The 19,131-nt window shown below is 43.7% G+C and overlaps 1 protein-coding gene across 1 annotated transcript in view; it reads right to left on the bottom strand.

Moving 5' to 3' along the window:
* The window catches only part of LOC141106654 (disintegrin and metalloproteinase domain-containing protein 9-like), a 125,065-nt gene that overhangs the window by 46,513 nt on the left and 59,421 nt on the right, over window positions 1-19,131 (bottom strand). Inside the window, exons 11-14 of the mRNA XM_073597598.1 lie at window positions 12,632-12,750; window positions 6,382-6,553; window positions 2,011-2,100; window positions 306-501 (exon numbers count right to left, since the gene is read on the bottom strand). Coding sequence (XP_073453699.1) covers window positions 306-501; window positions 2,011-2,100; window positions 6,382-6,553; window positions 12,632-12,750 — 577 coding nt within the window. The remainder of the gene's footprint in view (window positions 1-305; window positions 502-2,010; window positions 2,101-6,381; window positions 6,554-12,631; window positions 12,751-19,131) is intronic.

Genomic DNA, 19,131 nt, shown 5'->3' with positions numbered 1-19,131 from the left:
GTTAGGCCAGGAGGAGAAGCCATGGCCCCAGTGTTCCGTCAGAATTGGCGACCCGTCACCAGATGGAGCGAGGAGCAGCGGGCGGAGGGGCAGAAACAGCCGCTTCCAGGATCCAGCACCGCCTCGTCATCGAAAGGTAAGGCACGAATCACCGCCTTCCTGTCCAACCTGCCGGGGGGGGGATTCAGCACCAGCCGCCACTGGTAAGTGAAATCACTGGCAGCTCTCCAAAGGGTTACAGATTTTACCTACTATGGAAAAAAAAATCACATAACTTTTAGCAAAGAAAAGAATAAAGGACTTACCTGGTCCAAGCAAAGCCTGGCACTGTGCATCATAGGTCTGGCAAATGCCACCATAGCAGTAAGACTTTCCACTATTACAGGTGTAGCCATTCATTATATAAAAATCAATAGGGCACAAGGCATGGCTTCCATTGCAAAACTCCGGTAGGTCACATTCGTTAGCCTTGGTACGGCAAGGTGTGCCACCCACCTTAAACTGAAATTGTAAGTAAAGAAATAAAATAAAACAACAAAGTAGATCATCATCATGTACACAAACACACACACCACATCAGTGTTACAACACTAACCCAGATTATTTTTCAGTCTAGAATTAAAGTGATAAAGGTTATGCAATAGTTTTTTCTAAGGAATTTATTTATAAACCAGCAAATTACCAATCTTTTACAGCTTAAATACCATTAGGGCCCTATCTAATCTTCTGCTAAAAATCTATGCTGACCCCAGGGGCGGACTGACAACTCATGGGGCCTCCGGGCAATAGGAGATTATGGGGCCCCCAGGCAATCAGAGATTATGGGGCCACACAGTATACACACACACACAGTATACAATCACACAGTATACACATACATATACACACAGTATACACAGACATGTTTCTATTGGCTGAGAAGGTACTGGAGAAGTGGGGCAGCTATAATCTCAGGATTTTTAGACCAAAAGGATGTCGGTAAGAGACATTTCAGAGACAGATGTAAAAAAAAACACAGATTTTTACAAACTGTCCCTGGTTTTACTGAGGCTGGCAACCCTGATGGGGCCCCCTAGTGGCCCAGGGCCCTCGGGCAGTGCCCGAGTGGCTCAATGGTCAGTCCGCCCCTGGCTGACCCACAGTGGTCAGATCGAGCTCTATACGTGTCTGGATTTTAAAATCTTCAAAGGAAAATCCAAATATATTATTAACATAAGTTAATTTTACAGCCTTAGGTCCTTCGCTATATACAAATGGCAAATCATTGCTTCCAGCGAAGGATTCGCTGTGCTTCCTCACCTGCCACACGACATGCATTGCCCACTAAAATGAGGATTTTAGGCTGGAGACCTTTTTTTTTGCATCTTCCCTCTGCGCCCATAAAATATTTACAGTATGGGTAACATGCCAGCAAATGGAAGCAAGCCAATGTGCCAGAAATGCTCCAGCAGAATAAAGTGAAGGTCCTGGAGTGGCCATCTCAGTCTCCCGACCTCAATATCATTGAACCACTCTGGGGAGATCTCAAACCTGCAGTTCATGCAAGACAACCCAAGAATTTACAGGAACTGGAGGCTTTTTGCCAAGAGGAATGGGCAGCTTTACCCTCTGAGAAGATAAAGAGCCTCATCAACAAATACCACAAAAGACTTCAAGCTGTCATTGATGTTAAAGGAGGCAATACACGGTATTAAGAACTGGGGTATGTAAACTTTCGATCAGGGTCATTTGGGTAGTTTCTGTTGTAATTATGATTTAAAAAGATTAAACACAGTTGATTGATAATAAATGGATTCAGCCAAACACTAACCATGAGTGAAAGAAAAGTTTTTGTGTTATCATTCATATTCTCTGAAAAATGGGCAAGAAATCATAAATTCTGCCAGGGTATGTAAACTTATGAGCACAACTGTATGCAGTGGTAAGCGTTGTGTAAAAATGTAGCTAGTGTTGACTAGATTAGACTCTATTCCCTCCTTCATGCAGTACATGATTAAACTTTGGTTTTACCTTGCAGTTTTCACAGCACAATCCTTGGGCACACTGTGATCCACTGGTTAGTGTGCAGGTAGCAGCATTGCAGCATGGGTTCTTGCATTCCTACAGCAAAATATTGAGCAGATATTCCAACTGTTACAATTTTTCCTACACAGCAAAAAGCCCAACAAACAAATTTTTTTGGGGGTAGAAGGGTTAGAATGTCTCTCAGCCGGTTTTGCAGAAAATGGGGTGGATGCACTGGGGCCCTAGGAGTGACCATTTTTAACTTAAAGTGGAACTTTACTCTTTTATTATTATTATTTTTAATCATTATACTACTAGCATTAGTGAATAGATAGGAAAGTATATTATTTATTTATTTACTTGTTTTAAACTTTTTTTACATTTCTTTAGTTACTTCCTGATTTCCAGGCCTAGGCAAATGATGTCATACATCCCAAGAATCTTCAGGAGGGGAGGAGAGGGGAGGGGAGGGAAGGGGAGGGGAGGAGAGGGGAGGGAAGGGGAGGGAAGGGGAGGGGAGGAGATGGGAGGGCAGGAGAGGAGAGGGGAGGGGAGGGGAGGGGAGAGGAGAGGAGAGGAGAGGAGAGGAGAGGAGAGGAGAGGAGAGGAGAGGAGAGTGGAGGGGAGGGGAGGGGAGGGGAGGAGAAGGGAGGGGAGGGGAGGGGAGGGGAGGAGAAGGGAGGGGAGGGGAGGGGAGGAGAGGAGAGGGGAGGGTTCTCAGCTCATACAGAAAAAAGGAAACAAGCCAAGCAGGTTTGTAAAGGGGCTTGAATATGAGAAATGTACCCCACTTTAATCCATAAAAAATTGTGTCTATGATCTACTCTCCCTTGTCTTTCTCCTCCTCCCTTCCAAAAATTTCCATCTATTTTCAAACCTCTAAAGCTTACATTATATTTAATGATAAGTGTGTTTGGAATGAATGTTTCTTACTTATCAACTACCTGGCCTAAAATCTACAATATTATTTTTTTTAACCTCTTGAAATGTAACTGCACTGTTTTGAGGCATTTAATTCTTTAAAATTTAAACACCTAAATGGAAAGGCAGTGGCCCTTTAAGGGCGTAACTTTGAAAAGGGAGAAGCATTCCCATTATAAGCCCACTGACCAGTCCATTGCATCGTTCTGACGAAGCTCACGCAGCTGAGCGAAATGCATAAACATCGCTGTGTTTAGCAGCCCGGCCACACACATGCAACTTCCATCTGCTTCACTCATCATCCGCACGAAGCGGGGCAACCACTGAGAATCAGCGTACATCTACATCTACAGCCAGGCAAAGGATGATTGCTTCAACCACCTGAACCGTCCTAGAGACTGGCTATTTGGACATCTGAGGAGCTAATCGGTACCAGATCAAGGAAGCAAGCAGCACGGCGGGTGAGATTGTTTCAGGGACGCTGCAGTCCAGTCACTTAAATCACTTCCAATGCATTGTATATGCTAAGTCCCATACCATCTGGCTGTGGCGGCTTCCTGTACCAGGGACAATATACCTATACCACATGCTCCTTCATAGCCAAGTCCAGATGCCTATTATATTTTCAAGCTCATCCAAATATACAGTCAGGTCCATAAATGTTTGGACATCGACACAACTCTAATCTTTTAGGCTCTATACACCACCACAATGGATTTGAAATTAAACTATCAAGATGTGCTTTAACTGCAGACTTTTAGCTTTAATTTGAGGGTGTTTACATCCAAATCAGGTGAACGGTGTAGGAATTACAACAGTTTGTATATGTGCCTCCCACTTTTTAAGGGACCAAAAGTAATGGGACAGATTAACAATTATCCATCAAACTTTCACTTTTTAATACTTAGTTGCAAATCCTTTGCAGTCAATTACAGCCTGAAGTCTGGAACGTATAGACATCACCAGACGCTGGGTTTCATCCCTGGTGATGTTCTGCAAGGCCTCTACTGCAACTGTATTAGATTCCTGCTTGTTCTTGGGGCATTTTCCCTTCAGTTTTGTCTTCAGCAAGTGAAATGCATGCTCAATCTGATTCAGGTCAGATGATTGACTTGGCCATTGCATAACATTCCTCTTCTTTCCCTTAAAAAACTCTTTGGTTGCTTTCGCAGTATGCTTCGGGTCATTGTCCATCTGCACTGTGAAGCGCCGTCCAATGAGTTCTGAAGCATTTTGCTGAATATGAGCAGATAATATTGCCCAAAACACTTCAGAATTCATCCTCATGCTTTTGTCAGCAGTCACATCATCAATAAATACAAGAGAACCAGTTCCATTGGCAGCCATACATGCCCACGCCATGACACCACCACCACCACCATGCTTCACTGATGAGGTGGTATGCTTTGGATCATGAGCAGTTCCTTTCCTTCTCCATACTCTTCTCTTCCCATCACTCTGGTACAAGTTGATCTCGTTCTCATCTGTCCATAGGACGTTGTTCCAGAACTGTGAAGGCTTTTTTAGATGTTGTTTGGCAAACTCTAATCTCGCCTTCCTGTTTTTGAGGCTCACCAATGGTTTACATCTTGTGGTGAACCCTCTGTATTCACTCTGGTGAAGTCTTCTCTTGATTGTTGAATTTGACACACATACACCTACCTCCTGGAGAGTGTTCTTGATCTGGCCAACTGTTGTGAAGGGTGTTTTCTTCACTAGGGAAAGAATTCTTCTGTCATCCACCACAGTTGTTTCCCGTGGTCTTCCAGGTCTTTTGGTGTTGCTGAGCTCACTGGTGCGTTCTTTCTTTTTAAGGATGTTCCAAACAGTTGATTTGGCCACACCTAATGTTTTTGCTATCTCTCTGATGGGTTTGTTTTGTTTTTTCAGCCTAATGATGGCTTGCTTTACTGATAGTGACAGCTCTTTGGATTACATATTGAGAGTTGACAGCAACAGATTCAAATGCAAATAGCACACTTGAAATGAACTCTGGACCTTTTATCTGCTCCTTGTAAATGGAATAATGAGGGAATAACACACACCTGGCCATGGAACAGCTGAGCAGCTAATTGTCCCATTACTGTTGGTCCCTTAAAAAGTGTGAGGCACATATACAAACTGTTGTAATTCCTACACCGTTCACCTGATTTGGATGTAAATACCCTCAAATTAAAGCTGAAAGTCTGCAGTTAAAGCACATCTTGTTCGTTTTTTTTTCAAATCCATTGTGGTGGTGTATAGAGCCAAAAAGATTAGAATTGTGTCGATGTCCCAATATTTGTGGACCTGACTGTATGTGTATGTGTCAGTAACTTTACACTATACGCTGGAGTACTTTCTTCACTGCTGTCTTAATTATACTGCTGATTTTACAGATTGACATTTCTGTTTTTCACACTGTGACACCATTACTTCATTTATACTCAGGGGACTCCTGATTTTTCGGTATATCCATACCTGTTGTCACTGGTGGCTGAATTTGGACTTTCAATATTGAATCTAACACCCACCCCTCCCCCCGTATGTGTGAAGAGTGTCTGTCTGTGCGCAAGTGAGCCTGGGCTGCTATCTTTCCATATTTATTGTGACAATGTTGTCATGATGTTTTAAAGTAGTTGTACACCCTGTACAACCACTTTTACCTACAGGTAAGCCTATATTAAGGCTTACCTGTAGGTGCTGGAGATATCTCCTAAACCTCCACGCGCACTTTAGAAAGGTCAGATCGTGTCGTTTCTAATAGGGGTCATGCCGTGATGCGCGGGAGTGACGTCACGCAACTCCGGCCAGTCACAGAGCTGGAGTTCGCGGCCTCAGAAGGAAGAGGGGTGAAGATGGACGCTCACTGCTAGTGGGGACAGCGGTGACATCGCAGGGATCGGTTTCAGGTAAGTGACACATAAATTGGCCCATTATGCTTTACCTTTGCAGGGAAATAAAGAGGAAGTAAAACCCATCAGGGTTTACTTCCTCTTTATATTGGTGAAGGTTTTTACTGTTTTTTGGCTATTAGCCACATGTTATTGGTATTGTTTCTTTTTTTCAATTAATAAACTTTGTATCTATACCGGTGAGAGTTCCATATTGAAGCCCCTTTACAAACCTGCTGGGCTTGTTTCCTTTCTTCTGTATACTCTGCTTGGCTTTGGGAACCCCAACCTATTAAGTTGAGTCGGTAATATACATATTATCTAAAAGTTCAGCGTCTTTATTTTCCCAATTTTACTATATATTTTTGAAGGGTTCTCAGCGCAGCCTATACAATAACAATATTCATGTTTTTGGTTTGTAAGGAAAGAGAAAAGTTCTTTTGTAGATGGAAAAACAGTTCTTTACATTGTCCCGCTATTTTAACAAAAGAGTTTTGAGGTAGAGGTGGGGCTGCAAACAACCCTGTGCACTTATCCTCACCAGAAATGTGGCTCAGTATGAAATGCAGATATTGCACTTTACCTGCGTTGATCCACAGTCGCATTCTTCTCCGTTTTCCACTAGGTTGTTCCCACAGACTGGGATGCCGAGGACTTGGCTGGGGTCGGGAGGATTACGAAGGCAGTTTCCTCCACCGCCCTGGATTAGTGCCTCAAAGTCATTTGCACTGCAGGGACTGAATGTGTTGGCACCACTGGAAAAGAAAATCAGTTCATGCCATAACAGAGTGTGGTGGACAATGGACACAGTGCATACTGCCTCTTATATACCACATGTGTTCATTCTTTCTTCTTATTCTAACATGGACTGAAAACTTTTGACTGGTTTCTAAGTACAGTAAGAAACTCTTTGGCTGATAGGAGAACATCAGACATGTTTTCTTTTATGTTTCTTTTTTACTTAGTATTAAATATCACACAAATTGATTTATTCATGATGAATTACAAATTAAACTTTAAAGCTTGATCTCGATCCAAACCTTTTTGTTTTCTTTTGAATAAATACCCTCTTATGCAACCCAGACACAGCTTCAATTTCAGCGGATTTCTGCTCAATTGCCTGAAATTCAAGCCATGGGTGGCTCTATCAGTACCACCCAGCTCAACCAACTTTGAATGAAACATTAAAGTGACACTAAACTCACAATTTTTATAAATAAAAAAAAAAGTGTCAGTAGTCCAATCGGCAGAGTGTTTTTTCTAAGAATAGGCACGAGTCGCCTGCTTTATTAAAACAATTTGTTTATTTTACTAGAGAGTGACCACAGTGACCCTGCGTGGAGACGCAGCACTTGCAAGGCTGCGTGTTCTCTACCCTGTTATGTCAGTGCAGCCTCAATAATTGTAAGTTCACTTCGATCTTTTTTTATTTTTTAACATTACACCCCGTTTATGAATTAACCCACTATACAATAAAGCCTAGTACACGCGGGCTGAATGTCGGCCGGCAATGGCCGGTTCAACAAAAACTGGCTGACATTCGTTCAGCCAGCTTCTGTTGAGGGCTCATGACCGAAAAAGGTCTGCCGACCAGAGCCCGATCATCGCTCTCAGCCAATGGCGGGGGTGGGGGGGGGGGGGGTTGGCGTCCCCCTATCAGAACACAATAGCTCAGCAGGAGAGATACAGTCAGGTCCATAAATATTGGGACATCAACACAATTCTAATCTTTTTGGCTCTATACACCACCACAATGGATTTGAAATGAAACAAACAAAATGTGCTTCAACTGCAGACTTTCAGCTTTAATTTGAGGGTATTTACATCCAAATCAGATGAAAAGTGTAAGAATTACAACAGTTTGTATATGTGCCTCCCACTTTTTAAGGGACCAAAAGTAATGGGACAGATTAACAATCATCCATCAAACTTTCACTTTTTAATGCTTGGTTGCAAATCCTTTGCAGTCAATTACAGCCTGAAGCCTGGAACGCATAGACATGACCAGATGCTGGGTTTCATCACTGGTGATGCTCTGCCAGGCCTCTACTGCAGCTGTCTTCAGTTCCTGCTTGTTTTTGGGGCATTTTCCCTTCAGTTTTGTCTTCAGCAAGTGAAATGCATACTCAATCGGATTCAGGTCAGGTGATTGACTTGGCCATTGCATAACATTCCACTTCTTTCCCTTAAAAAACTCTTTGGTTGCTTTCGCAGTATGCTTCGGGTCATTGTCCATCTGCACTGTGAAGCGCCGTCAATGAGTTCTGAAGCATTCTGAGCAGATAATATTGCCTGAAACACTTCAGAATTCATCCTGCTGCTTTTGTCAGCAGTCACATCATCAATAAATACAAGAGAACCAGTTCCATTGGCAGCCGTACATGCCCACGCCATGACACTACCACCACCTTATCTCATCTGTCGATAGGATGTTGTTCCAGAACTGTGAAGGCTTTTTTAGATGTTGTTTGGTAAACTCTAATCTGGCCTTCCTGTTTTTGAGGCTCACCAATGGTTTACATCTTGTGGTGAACCCTCTGTATTCACTCTGGTGAAGTCTTCTCTTGATTGTTGACTTTGACACACATACACCTACCTCCTGGAGAGTGTTCTTGATCTGGCCAACTGTTGTGAAGGGTGTTTTTCTCACCAGGGAAAGAATTCTTCGGTCATCCACCACAGTTGTTTTCCGTGGTCTTCTGGGTCTTTTGGTGTTGCTGAGCTCACCGGTGCGTTCTTTCTTTTTAAGGATGTTCCAAACAGTTGATTTGGCCACACCTAATGTTTTTGCTATCTCTCTGATGGGTTTGTTTTGTTTTTTCAGCCTAATGATGGCTTGCTTCACTGATAGTGACAGCTCTTTGGATCTCATATTGAGAGTTGACAGCAACAGATTCCAAATGCAAATAGCACACTTGAAATGAACTCTGCTCCTTATAAATGGGATAATATGGGAATAACACCCACCTGGCCATGGAACAGCTGAGCAGCTAATTGTCCCATTACTTTTGGTCCCTTAAAAAGTGGGAGGCACATATACAAACTGTTGTAATTCCTACACCGTTCACCTGATTTGGATGTAAATACCCTCAAATTAAAGCTGAAAGTCTGCAGTTAAAGCACATCTTGTTCGTTTCATTTCAAATTCATTGTGGTGGTGTACAGAACCAAAAAGATTAGAATTGTGTCAATGTCCCAATATTTATGGACCTGACTGTAGCTGTACTAACATCGGATAGTTACATAGTTACATAATTAGTGAGGTTGAAAAAAGACACAAGTCCATCCAGTTCAACCTGTGTGTGTGCGCGTTTGTGTTATTGGTACATTGTATATCCCTGTATGTTGTGGTCATTAAGGTGCCCATCTAAGGCTGCTATAACACTGGGGCGGGGGCGTTAGAGGTAAAGCGCCGCTAATTTTAGCATTGCTTTACCGCTGTTAGAGCGACGCTTTTCGGCCACTAGCGGCCAAGGAAAGGGTTAAAAGCGCCGCTGCTGAAGCGCTTTGCAGGCGCTTCGGCAGCGGTGCCCATTGATTTCAATGGCTGGAGTGGTTTAGGAGCAGTGTATACACCGCTCATCCACCGCCCAAAGATGCTGCTTGCAGGACCTTTTTTTCCCATCCTGCAAGCGCACCGCCCCAGTGTGAAGGCACTCGGGCTTTCACACTGGAACTGCAGAAGAGGCAGTTTACAGGCGCTTTTCATGTGCTATTTTTAGCACAAAAACACCTGTAAAACGCCTCAGTGTAAAAGTAGCCTAATCCTTTTTTTTTAAATTGTCGATGCTCCCTGCTGATACCACTGCTTGTGGAAGAGAATTCCACCTCCTTACCATTCTGACAGTAAAGAACCCTCTACGCCAGGGATATACAATTAGCGGACCTAGAGCTGTTGCAGAACTACAAGTCCCATGAGGCATAGCAAGACTCTGACAGCCACAAGAATGGCACCCAGAGGCAGAGTCATGATGGGACTAGTTTTGCAACAGCTGGAGGTCCGCTAATTGCATATCCCTGGTCTACGCAGTTTAAGGTTAAACTGCTTCTAATTTTAGTGAATGGTCGCGTGTCTTTTTAAATTCCCTTTTACTGAAAAGTTTTATCCCTATTGTAGGGTCACCAGTACGGTATTTGTACATTGATATCATATCCCCTCTCAAGCGTATCTTCTCCAGAGAGAATAAGTTCAATGCTTGTAGGCTTTCCCCATAGCTGAGGTCCTCCAGTCCCTTTATTAGCTTTGTTGTCCTTCTCTGGACTCTCTCCAGCTCCAGCACATCCTTCCTGAGGACTCCTATTTTTTGTTCCAGCACCCCCTTTGTGTGAGGCCACCAGCTCCCTGCTTCAGCCAGCCACTTTGATTCTGTGCCCAGCCAGAACACAACTGTTCCCAGTGACTCAGTATGCTCAGTCCACTCCTGCCTGCTTAGATTGTGTTACCACAATGAAAGAAATTGGCATATGTATGGCTAAACGACATAAAAAAGAGGAATGCGCTCACAAGGAATAACCAAAAATTGGTAGATCTATGTGAAATCATACCAGATAAATATATGTGTAAATACAACTTTAGGAGCTGCATGTCTTAAAGCCACTAGGGCTTACTGATAAACCGCTCTCTCAAAAAAAACGAAAATGTGTCAATATGTGTGCAAATGACCTGTGACGTGTCCCAGAAGATTACTGAGAGGGAGGGGCCGCCTAGGGGGAGAGGAGTAGTAGCCTAGGCGGCCTGAAGTCGGAAGCAGGAAGTGCGACAGGAAGTCCCACTCAAAACTAGGCACCCACTCCCCCCCCCAAAAAAAAAATGACATGCCAAATGTGGCATGCAAGGGGGCGAGGAGTGCTTTACCGCTTGCCGACCGGCGCACGCCGATGTACGTCGGCAGAGCGGCACGGCTGGGCAAATGGGCGTACCTGTACGTCCATTTGAATTTCCCGCCGTGCCCGTGCGCGCGCGCCGACGGCGGGGCGCGCGCGCGCCGGCCGGGAGCTCCGTGAGTCGGGTCGCGGGTCCCGCGGACTCGATCGCCGCGGGGATACCCGCGATCGCCTCATGGAGCGGATGAACGGGGAGATGCCGTTGTAAACAGCATCTCCCCGTTCTGCCTAGTGACAAGTGTCACTCGATCTCTGCTCCCTGTCATCAGAGCAGAAATCAGTGATGTCACCCACACAGCCCATCCCCCTACAGTTAGTATTCACTCCCTAGGTCACACTTAACCCCTCCCCGCCCCCTAGTGGTTAACCCCTTCACTGCCAGTGTCATTTACACAAAATGCCATAAAACTATCCCCTATTTAGTGAACACTATAACGTTTGCGCAAACCAATTAATAAACGCTTATTGCGATTTTTTTTACCAAAAATATGTAGAAGAATACGATCGGCCTAAACTGAAGAAAAAAATGTTTTTTATATATTTTTGGGGGATATTTATTATAGCAAAATGTAAAAAATAATGCGTTTTTTTCAAAATTGTCGCTCTTATTTTGTTTATAGCGCAAAAAATAAAAATCGCAGAGGCGATCAAATACCACCAAAAGAAAGCTCTATTTGTGGGAAAAAAAGGACGTCAATTTTGTTTGGGAGCCACGTCGCACGACCGCGCAATTGTCAGTTAAAGCGACGCAGTGCCGAATCGCAAAAAACGCTCTGGTCAGGAAGGGGGTAAATCCTTCCGGGGCTGAAGTGGTTAAAGCGTAAGTTCCACTTTTGGGTGGAACTCCGCTTTAAAATGCACTTACATATTCCCTTTAAAAACAGGACCCCTGATGATGTCAGTTGGAACTCACGAAATGCGTAGGGCGGAGCATCTGAGATACATCACTTCTGGTTTCTTGAGACGCAGGTGGAACTCACCGTGTCAGTTGTAGGTTTGGTTTCCATATTCACTTGTCATATTGAGATACTTGTTTTTAAAAGGAATATGTAAGTGCATTTTACACACGTTTTTAATAAACATTATTTAGGTGACCTACAACACTATGGGAGATCTTTTTATCCTTATCCTTGGGGAGGGAGTTTATTACAGTGAGCTTTAAAGGTGCAGTAGCACTGATGTCCACTTTGAGAGATACATTAATCGGGATCAAGAGCGTACAGTGAATACGTTTAGAGATCCTTATCCAAGTTAGTTTGACCCTACTTTGAGAGAAGGCTAGCCTTATGCCGCGTACACACGATCGGACATTCCGACAACAAAATCCTGGATTTTTTTCTGATGGATGTTGGCTCAAACTTGTCTTGCATACACACGGTCACACAAATGTTGTGGGAAATTCCGAACGTCAAGAACGCGGTGATGTACAAGACGTACGACGAGCTGAGAAAAATTAAGTTCAATAGCCAGTGCGGCTCTTCTGCTTGATTCCGAGCATGCGTGGAACTTTGTGCGTCGGAATTGTCTATACACACTCGCAATTTCTGACAACGGATTCTGTTGTCGGAAATTCTGACAGAAAATGTCTGATGGAGCCTACACACGGTCGGAATTTCCGACAACAAGCTCCCATCGAACATTTGTTGTCGGAAATTCCGACCATGTGTATGCGGCATTAGACTGTTATCACCATAGGAAGTGTCCCCACTGAAAGATTTCCCTTCACCTACTCTAGTGACAACTGTAAAATGTTGAATTTCCAATTACTTTCTTTCTCCGTTCTATGCAAAATCAAAAAGGAAAAGATTTGGCTTGAGAAACTTAGTCATGGCGTAACCACTTTCTGTAGCTAATTCAAACATTGGACAGAAAAGGCATTCAGGTACTTAGGTACAGTTGCAAATGTATCTTGGTATCATGGCTTCTCATACATTACCATCAAGACTTACATATCTGTACTGTGCATGATGTAGCTCCCTGGACACGTGGTATCATCATGACCCATTCCTAGGATGTGGCCAAGTTCATGAGCCACCACCGAGGCGTGTGACTGAGGATTGCCGGAGAACTGCACACAAAAAGTCTTGTTGAGTAACTCATAAAATACACCAGGGCTTACCAAACAGAAAGCAAAATGAACCCAAAGTGGTGGTGTCCTTATATATGGTGCCTTGAAAAATTATTCATACCACCTGCAATGTTCCACATTTTGTCATGTTACAACCAAAAACGTAAATGTATTTTATTGGGATTTTATGTGATAGACCAACACAAAGTGGCACATAATTGTGACGTAAAAGGAAAATGATAAATGGTGTTCAAAATGTTTACAAACAAATATCTAAAAAGTGTGGTGTGCATTTGTATTCAGCCCCCTTTACGCTGATACCCCTAATACCCCATACACACGATCGGACATTCCGACAACAAAATCGTGGATTTTTTTTCAACGGATGTTGGCTCAAACTTGTCATGCATGCACACGGTCACACAAATGTTGACGGAAATTCCGATTGCCAAGAAAGCGGTGACGTACAATACGTACGACGAGCCGAGAAAAATGAAGTTCAATGGCCAGTGCGTCTCTTCTGCTTGATTCCGAGCCTGCGTGGACTTTTGTGCGTCGGAATTGTGTGCACATGACCAGAATTTCCGACAACAAAGTTTGTTGTCGGAAAATTTGAGAACCTGCTCTCAAACGTTTGTTGTCGGAAATTCCGACAGCAAATGTCCGATGGAGCCTACACACGGTCGGAATTTCCGACAACGAGCTCACATCGAACATTCCCCGTCGGAAATTCCGACCATGTGTATGCGGCATTACTGTTAGGTTAATTGGATCCTCACTAAATTGGCCCTAGTATGTGTACGTATGAATGTGAGTTAGGGACCTTAGATTGTAAGGCCTCATGCACACGAGACGCCGGTGCAAACTCTGCTGAACACATGTTTTTAAAAGCTGAAACTGGCATTTAGAAACGTTCTTTTTGCCACGTTTGCATGCCGCGTTTAGCCGCATTTAGCCGCGTTTTACCGCGTTTGCGTCTAGAAGCGTCTGCAGAGCAGAGAATGACATTTTGCGACCCAACTTTGGGGCTCCGCATCTCGGGGCCACTTGGTGCTAGGAACCCCATATTTGGTGTGCTACCACAGTGGAAGCACTACAACATATCCAAATTTGGGGTTCCTAGCACCAAGTGGCCCCGAGATATAGGGCCCCAAAGTTGGGTCACAAAATGTCAAGCACTTTTCTGCAGCAGAGAATGACATTTTGTGACCCAAATTTGGGGCCCCATATTTCAAGGCCACTTGGCGTTAGGAACCCCAAATTTGGATATATTATAGTGTTAGTTCCACTGTGTAAGCACACCAAATTTGTGGTTCCTAGCGTTAGGAACCCCAAATTTGGATATGTTGTAGTGCTAGTTTGCACACCAAATTTGGGGTTCCTAGCACCAAATGGCCCCGAGATATGGGGCCCCAAAGTCGGGTCGTAAAATGTTCCTTTAAAAACACTTATAAATGCAAACGCGGCTAAACGCGCCGCGTTTGGCGTCTGAAACGTGGAAAACTTTCGCGTCTGAACCCATTTTTTTGCTTCTGGAAAAACGAGGTTAAACGCAACTGCCTAAAAATGCCAAAAAACGAGACTTTGTACATGGACACATAGGAAACATTAAATGGGTTCAGGGGCAGTTGAAAAAAGTGTCCAACTGCCTCTGAACGCGCGTTTAACAGTGTCTCGTGTGCATGAGGCCTAAGTTCCTCAAGGGTAGGGACTGATGTGAATGTACAATGTATGTATGTAAAGCGCTGCGCAAATTGATTGCGCTAAGTACCTGAAATAAAATTAAAATCAAAAAATAAAATCTAGTGGAACCAATTGCCTTCAGAAGTCACCTAATTAGAAAATAGCGTCCACCTGTGTGTAATTTTAATCTCAGTATAAATACAGCTGTTCTTTGAAGCCTCAGAGGTTTGTTAGAGAACCTTAGTGAACAAACAGCAACATGAAAGCCAGGGAACACACCAGACACGTCAGGGATAAAGTTGTGTAGAAGTTTAAAGCAGGGTTAGGCTATACAAATATATCCCAAGCTTTGAACATCTCACGGAGCTCTGCTCAATCCATCATCTGAAAATGGAAAGAGTATGGCACAACTGCAAACCTACCAAGACATGGCCGTCCACCTAAACTGACAGGCCAGGCAAGGAGAGCATTCATCAGAGAAGAGCCAAGAGGTCCATGGTAACTCTGGAGGAGCTGCAGAGATCCACAGCTCAGGTGGGAGAATCTGCCCACAGGATAAAATATAAATTGTGCACTCCACAAATCTGGCCTGTGTGGAAAAGTGGCAAGAAGAAAGCAGTCGTTGAAAGAAAGTCATAAGAAGTCCAGTTTGCAGTTTGTGAGAAGTCATGTGGGGGACACAACAAACATGTGGAAGAAGGTGCTCTGGTCAGATGAGACCAAAATTGAACTTTTTGGCCTAAAAGCAAAACGCTGTGTGTGGCAGAAAAATAACACTGTGCATCACCCTAAACACACCATCCCTACTGTGAACCATGGTGGTGGCAGCATCATGTTGTGGGGATGCTTTTCTTCAGCAGGGACAGGGAAGCTGGTCAGAGTTGATGGGAAGATGGATGGAGCCAAATACAGGACAATCTTAGAAGAAAACCTGTTAGAGTCAGCAAAAGACTTGAGGCTGGGGCGGAGGTTCACCTTCCAGCAGGACAACGGCCCTAAACATACAGCCAGAGCTACAATGGAATGCTTTAGATCAAAGCATATTCATGTGTTAGAATGGCCCAGTCAAAGTCCAGACCTAAATCCAATTGAGAATCTGTGGCAAGACTTGAAAATTGCTGTTCACAGACGCTCTCCATCCAATCTGACAGAGCTTGAGATATTTTACAAAGAATGGGCAAAAATGTCACTCTCTAGATGTGCAAAGCTCATAGAGACAGGGGGTTCTACAAAGGTGGTTCTACAGAGTATTGACTCAGGGGGGTTGAATGCAAAAGCACACCACACTTTTCACTTATTTATATTTAAAAAAATGTAAAACCATTTATCATTGTCCTTCCACTTCACAATTATGTGCCACTTCGTGTTGGTCTATTGCATAAAATCCCAATACAATACATTTACATTTTTGGTTGTAACATGACAAAATGTGGAAAATTTCAAGGGGTTCACATACTTTTTCAAGGCACTGTAGCAGGGTTGGGCAATTAAATTTTCCCAAGGGACCACATGAAAAATTGGGACTGTTGTGGAGTGCTGAACATAATAATGCTCAATATTAAAGTGATTGTAAAGTCTCTCTTTATTTTCCTCCACTTCTCGGGTCCCTCTTCACTGCTCCTGGCCCCTCCCTCCTGACAAGTGCCCCCCACAGCCCAGCAGCTTACCACGGGGGCACCCGAGCCGAACAGCAGCTCTGTGTGTCCGTTCTGCCATGCAGCTGTCATTTGGGCCCGCCCCCCTCTCTCTTCTGATTGACTAACTGAATTTGATTGACAGCTATGGGAGCCAATGGCACCGTGGCTGTGCCCCAGCCAATCAGGAGGAGAGTCCCGGATGGCTGAGGGACTCTAGGACATCGCTGGACAGAGATGGGGCTCAGGGTATTAGGGGGTGCTGGGGAGGCTGCTACACACAGAAGGTTTTTTTTATCTTAATGCATAGACTGCATTAAGATAAAAAAAACCTTCTGCCTTTACAACTCCTTTAATTTTGGACCTAGGAAAGTCTGTAAGCACATAAACATATAGAAAACAAACACCTTACACTAGGAATAATAGATACAACTGCTCATGAAATAGGTCTCTTTCAGATGGGCAGTCAGGAGGTGATAAAAATGGGCAACTGAGACGTGGTTTTACCGCCCCTCCTGGCCACCCACCTGAACTGTAAAAACAACAACCAGACAGCGCTGTTTACATGCCGTGGCCATTGATATCTCTAACTTGAGCTAGAGAATTTGACAAGTGGCACTGAAATGAAATAGTAGGTATTCTGGACGACCACCCCTTCTGTAGGCACACCAACAGGGCCCTCAGATATCTGGAGACACCGAATGAAACGAGTGGCAGGTTGTACATTCGTAAGATGTCTGCCTTTATTAGGTGCGTATACAGCTTATATATGGTTCAACTTACCAATCAAAAGAGGGGAAAGGGGAGTGGTTAGTAAATAATGTATTTGTATAAAATATATGGTTATACAAGTCAGTGACCCCTGAGATACACTTATCATGAGTTCACAGGAGTCAACAGACCATCTGGTTATGAGCCATAAGTCATGCATCCTGTCCCATGGCCTACAGAACAGTTAACAGGAAAGGACAAACCAACCCACAATGATATACAGTGGGGACGGAAAGTATTCAGACCCCCTTCAATTTTTCACTCTTTGTTATATTGCAGCCATTTGCTAAAATCATTTAAGTTAATTTTTTCCTCATTAATGTACACACAGCACCCCATATTGACATTTTTGCAGATTTATTAAAAAAAAAGAAAAACTGAAATATCACATGGTCCTAAGTATTCAGACCCTTTGCTGTGACATTCATATATTTAACTCAAAACGAAAGAAAGGGGTTCCCCTAAGTGGACTTTCCAGGCAACCATAAAAGAATATATATATATGCAAAAATGATATAAAAACAACAATTTTATTTAAACATGATTAAAAAATAGAATGAAACATTGATACGCTAGTTTGTTACAATACAATTCATTATTATCATTCTAGATGAAGAATTTTTTGAAAAGACCTCCTTACACCCAACGCGTTTCGGGATACGGTATAGTCCTTCTTCAGGGGTGTAACTGAAGGAGGAATCCATATAGGAACGATTTTCAGCGTTTCATTATAGTAACATTAAAAATGCAGATCAGTAGCACAAAAATAGGAATTGCTGGTGGAGGGTGCTCCTTTAAGGCAGGGGTGCGTTGAATGTGTCTGAAACAGACATGTATTTCAACAAGCTTAATATTAATAAAACATCCAAAAAAACGGGAGGTTTTCTGCAGTTCTGGACAACAGCTGGCCAGGAGGATATACTGAGGCCATAAGAGGATGTCCCTGGTAGTGTAGAGGATCTTTCATTCTATATTATTGGATGTGGCACCTTAAGCACAGACTAGCCATCCTTCTATTTTTTCTCATATATTTAACTCAGGTGCTGTCCATTTCTTCTGATCGTCCTTGAGATGGTTCCACACCTTCATTTGAGTCCAGTTGTGTTTGATTATACTGATTGGACTTGATTAGGAAAGCCACACACCTGTCTATATAAGACCTTACAGCTCACAGTGCATGTCAGAGCAAATGAGAATCATGAGGTCAAAGGAACTGCCTGAAGAGCTCAGAGACAGAATTGTGGCAAGGCACAGATCTGGCCATGGTTACAAAAAAATTTCTGCTGCACTTAAGGTTCCTAAGAGCACAGTGGCCCCCATAATCCTTAAATGGAAGACGTTTGGGACGATCAGAACCCTTCCTGGAGCTGGCCGTCCGGCCAAACTGAGCTATCGGGGGAGAAGAGCCTTGGTGAGAGAGGTAAAGAAGAACCCAAAGATCACTGTGGCTGAGTTCCAGAGATGCAGTTGGGAGATGGGAGAAAGTTGTAGAAAGTCAACCATCACTGCAGCCCTCCACCAGTCGGGGCTTTATGGCAGAGTGGCCCGACAGAAGCCTCTCCTCAGTGCAACACACATGAAAGCCCGCATGGAGTTTGCTAAAAAACACCTGAAGGACTCCAAGATGGTGAGAAATAAGATTCTCTGGTCTGATGAGACCAAGATAGAACTTTTTGGCCTTAATTCTAAGCGGTATGTGTGGAGAAAACCAGGCACTGCTCATCACCTGTCCAATACATTTGCAACAGTGAAGCATGGTGGTGGCAGCATCATGCTGTGGGGGTGTTTTTCAGATGCAGGGACAGGTCGACTGGTCGCAATCGAGGGAAAGATGAATGCGGCCAAGTACAGGGATATCATGGATGAAAACCTTCTCCAGAGTGCTCAGGACCTCAGACTGGGCCGAAGGTTTACCTTCCAACAAGACAATGACCCTAAGCACACAGCTAAAATAACAAAGGAGTGGCTTCACAACAACTCCGTGACTGTTCTTGAATGGCCCAGCCAGAGCCCTGACTTAAACCCAATTGAGCATCTCTGGAGAGACCTAAAATGGCTGTCCACCAATGTTTACCATCCAACCTGACAGAACTGGAGAGGATCTCCAAGGAGGAATGGCAGAGGATCCCCAAATCCAGGTGTGAAAAACTTGTTGCATCTTTCCCAAAAAGACTCATGGCTGTATTAGATCAAAAGGGGGCTTCTACTAAATACTGAGCAAAGGGTCTGAATACTTAGGACCATGTGATATTTCAGTTTTTCTTTATTAATAAATCTGCAAAAATGTCAACAA

The sequence above is a fragment of the Aquarana catesbeiana genome, linkage group LG08, assembly GCF_042186555.1.
Source record: "Aquarana catesbeiana isolate 2022-GZ linkage group LG08, ASM4218655v1, whole genome shotgun sequence".
In the NCBI taxonomy this organism is placed as follows: domain Eukaryota; kingdom Metazoa; phylum Chordata; class Amphibia; order Anura; family Ranidae; genus Aquarana; species Aquarana catesbeiana.
Note: the sequence above shows the minus strand (reverse complement) of the source record. Positions and strands in the feature narration are given on the sequence as shown.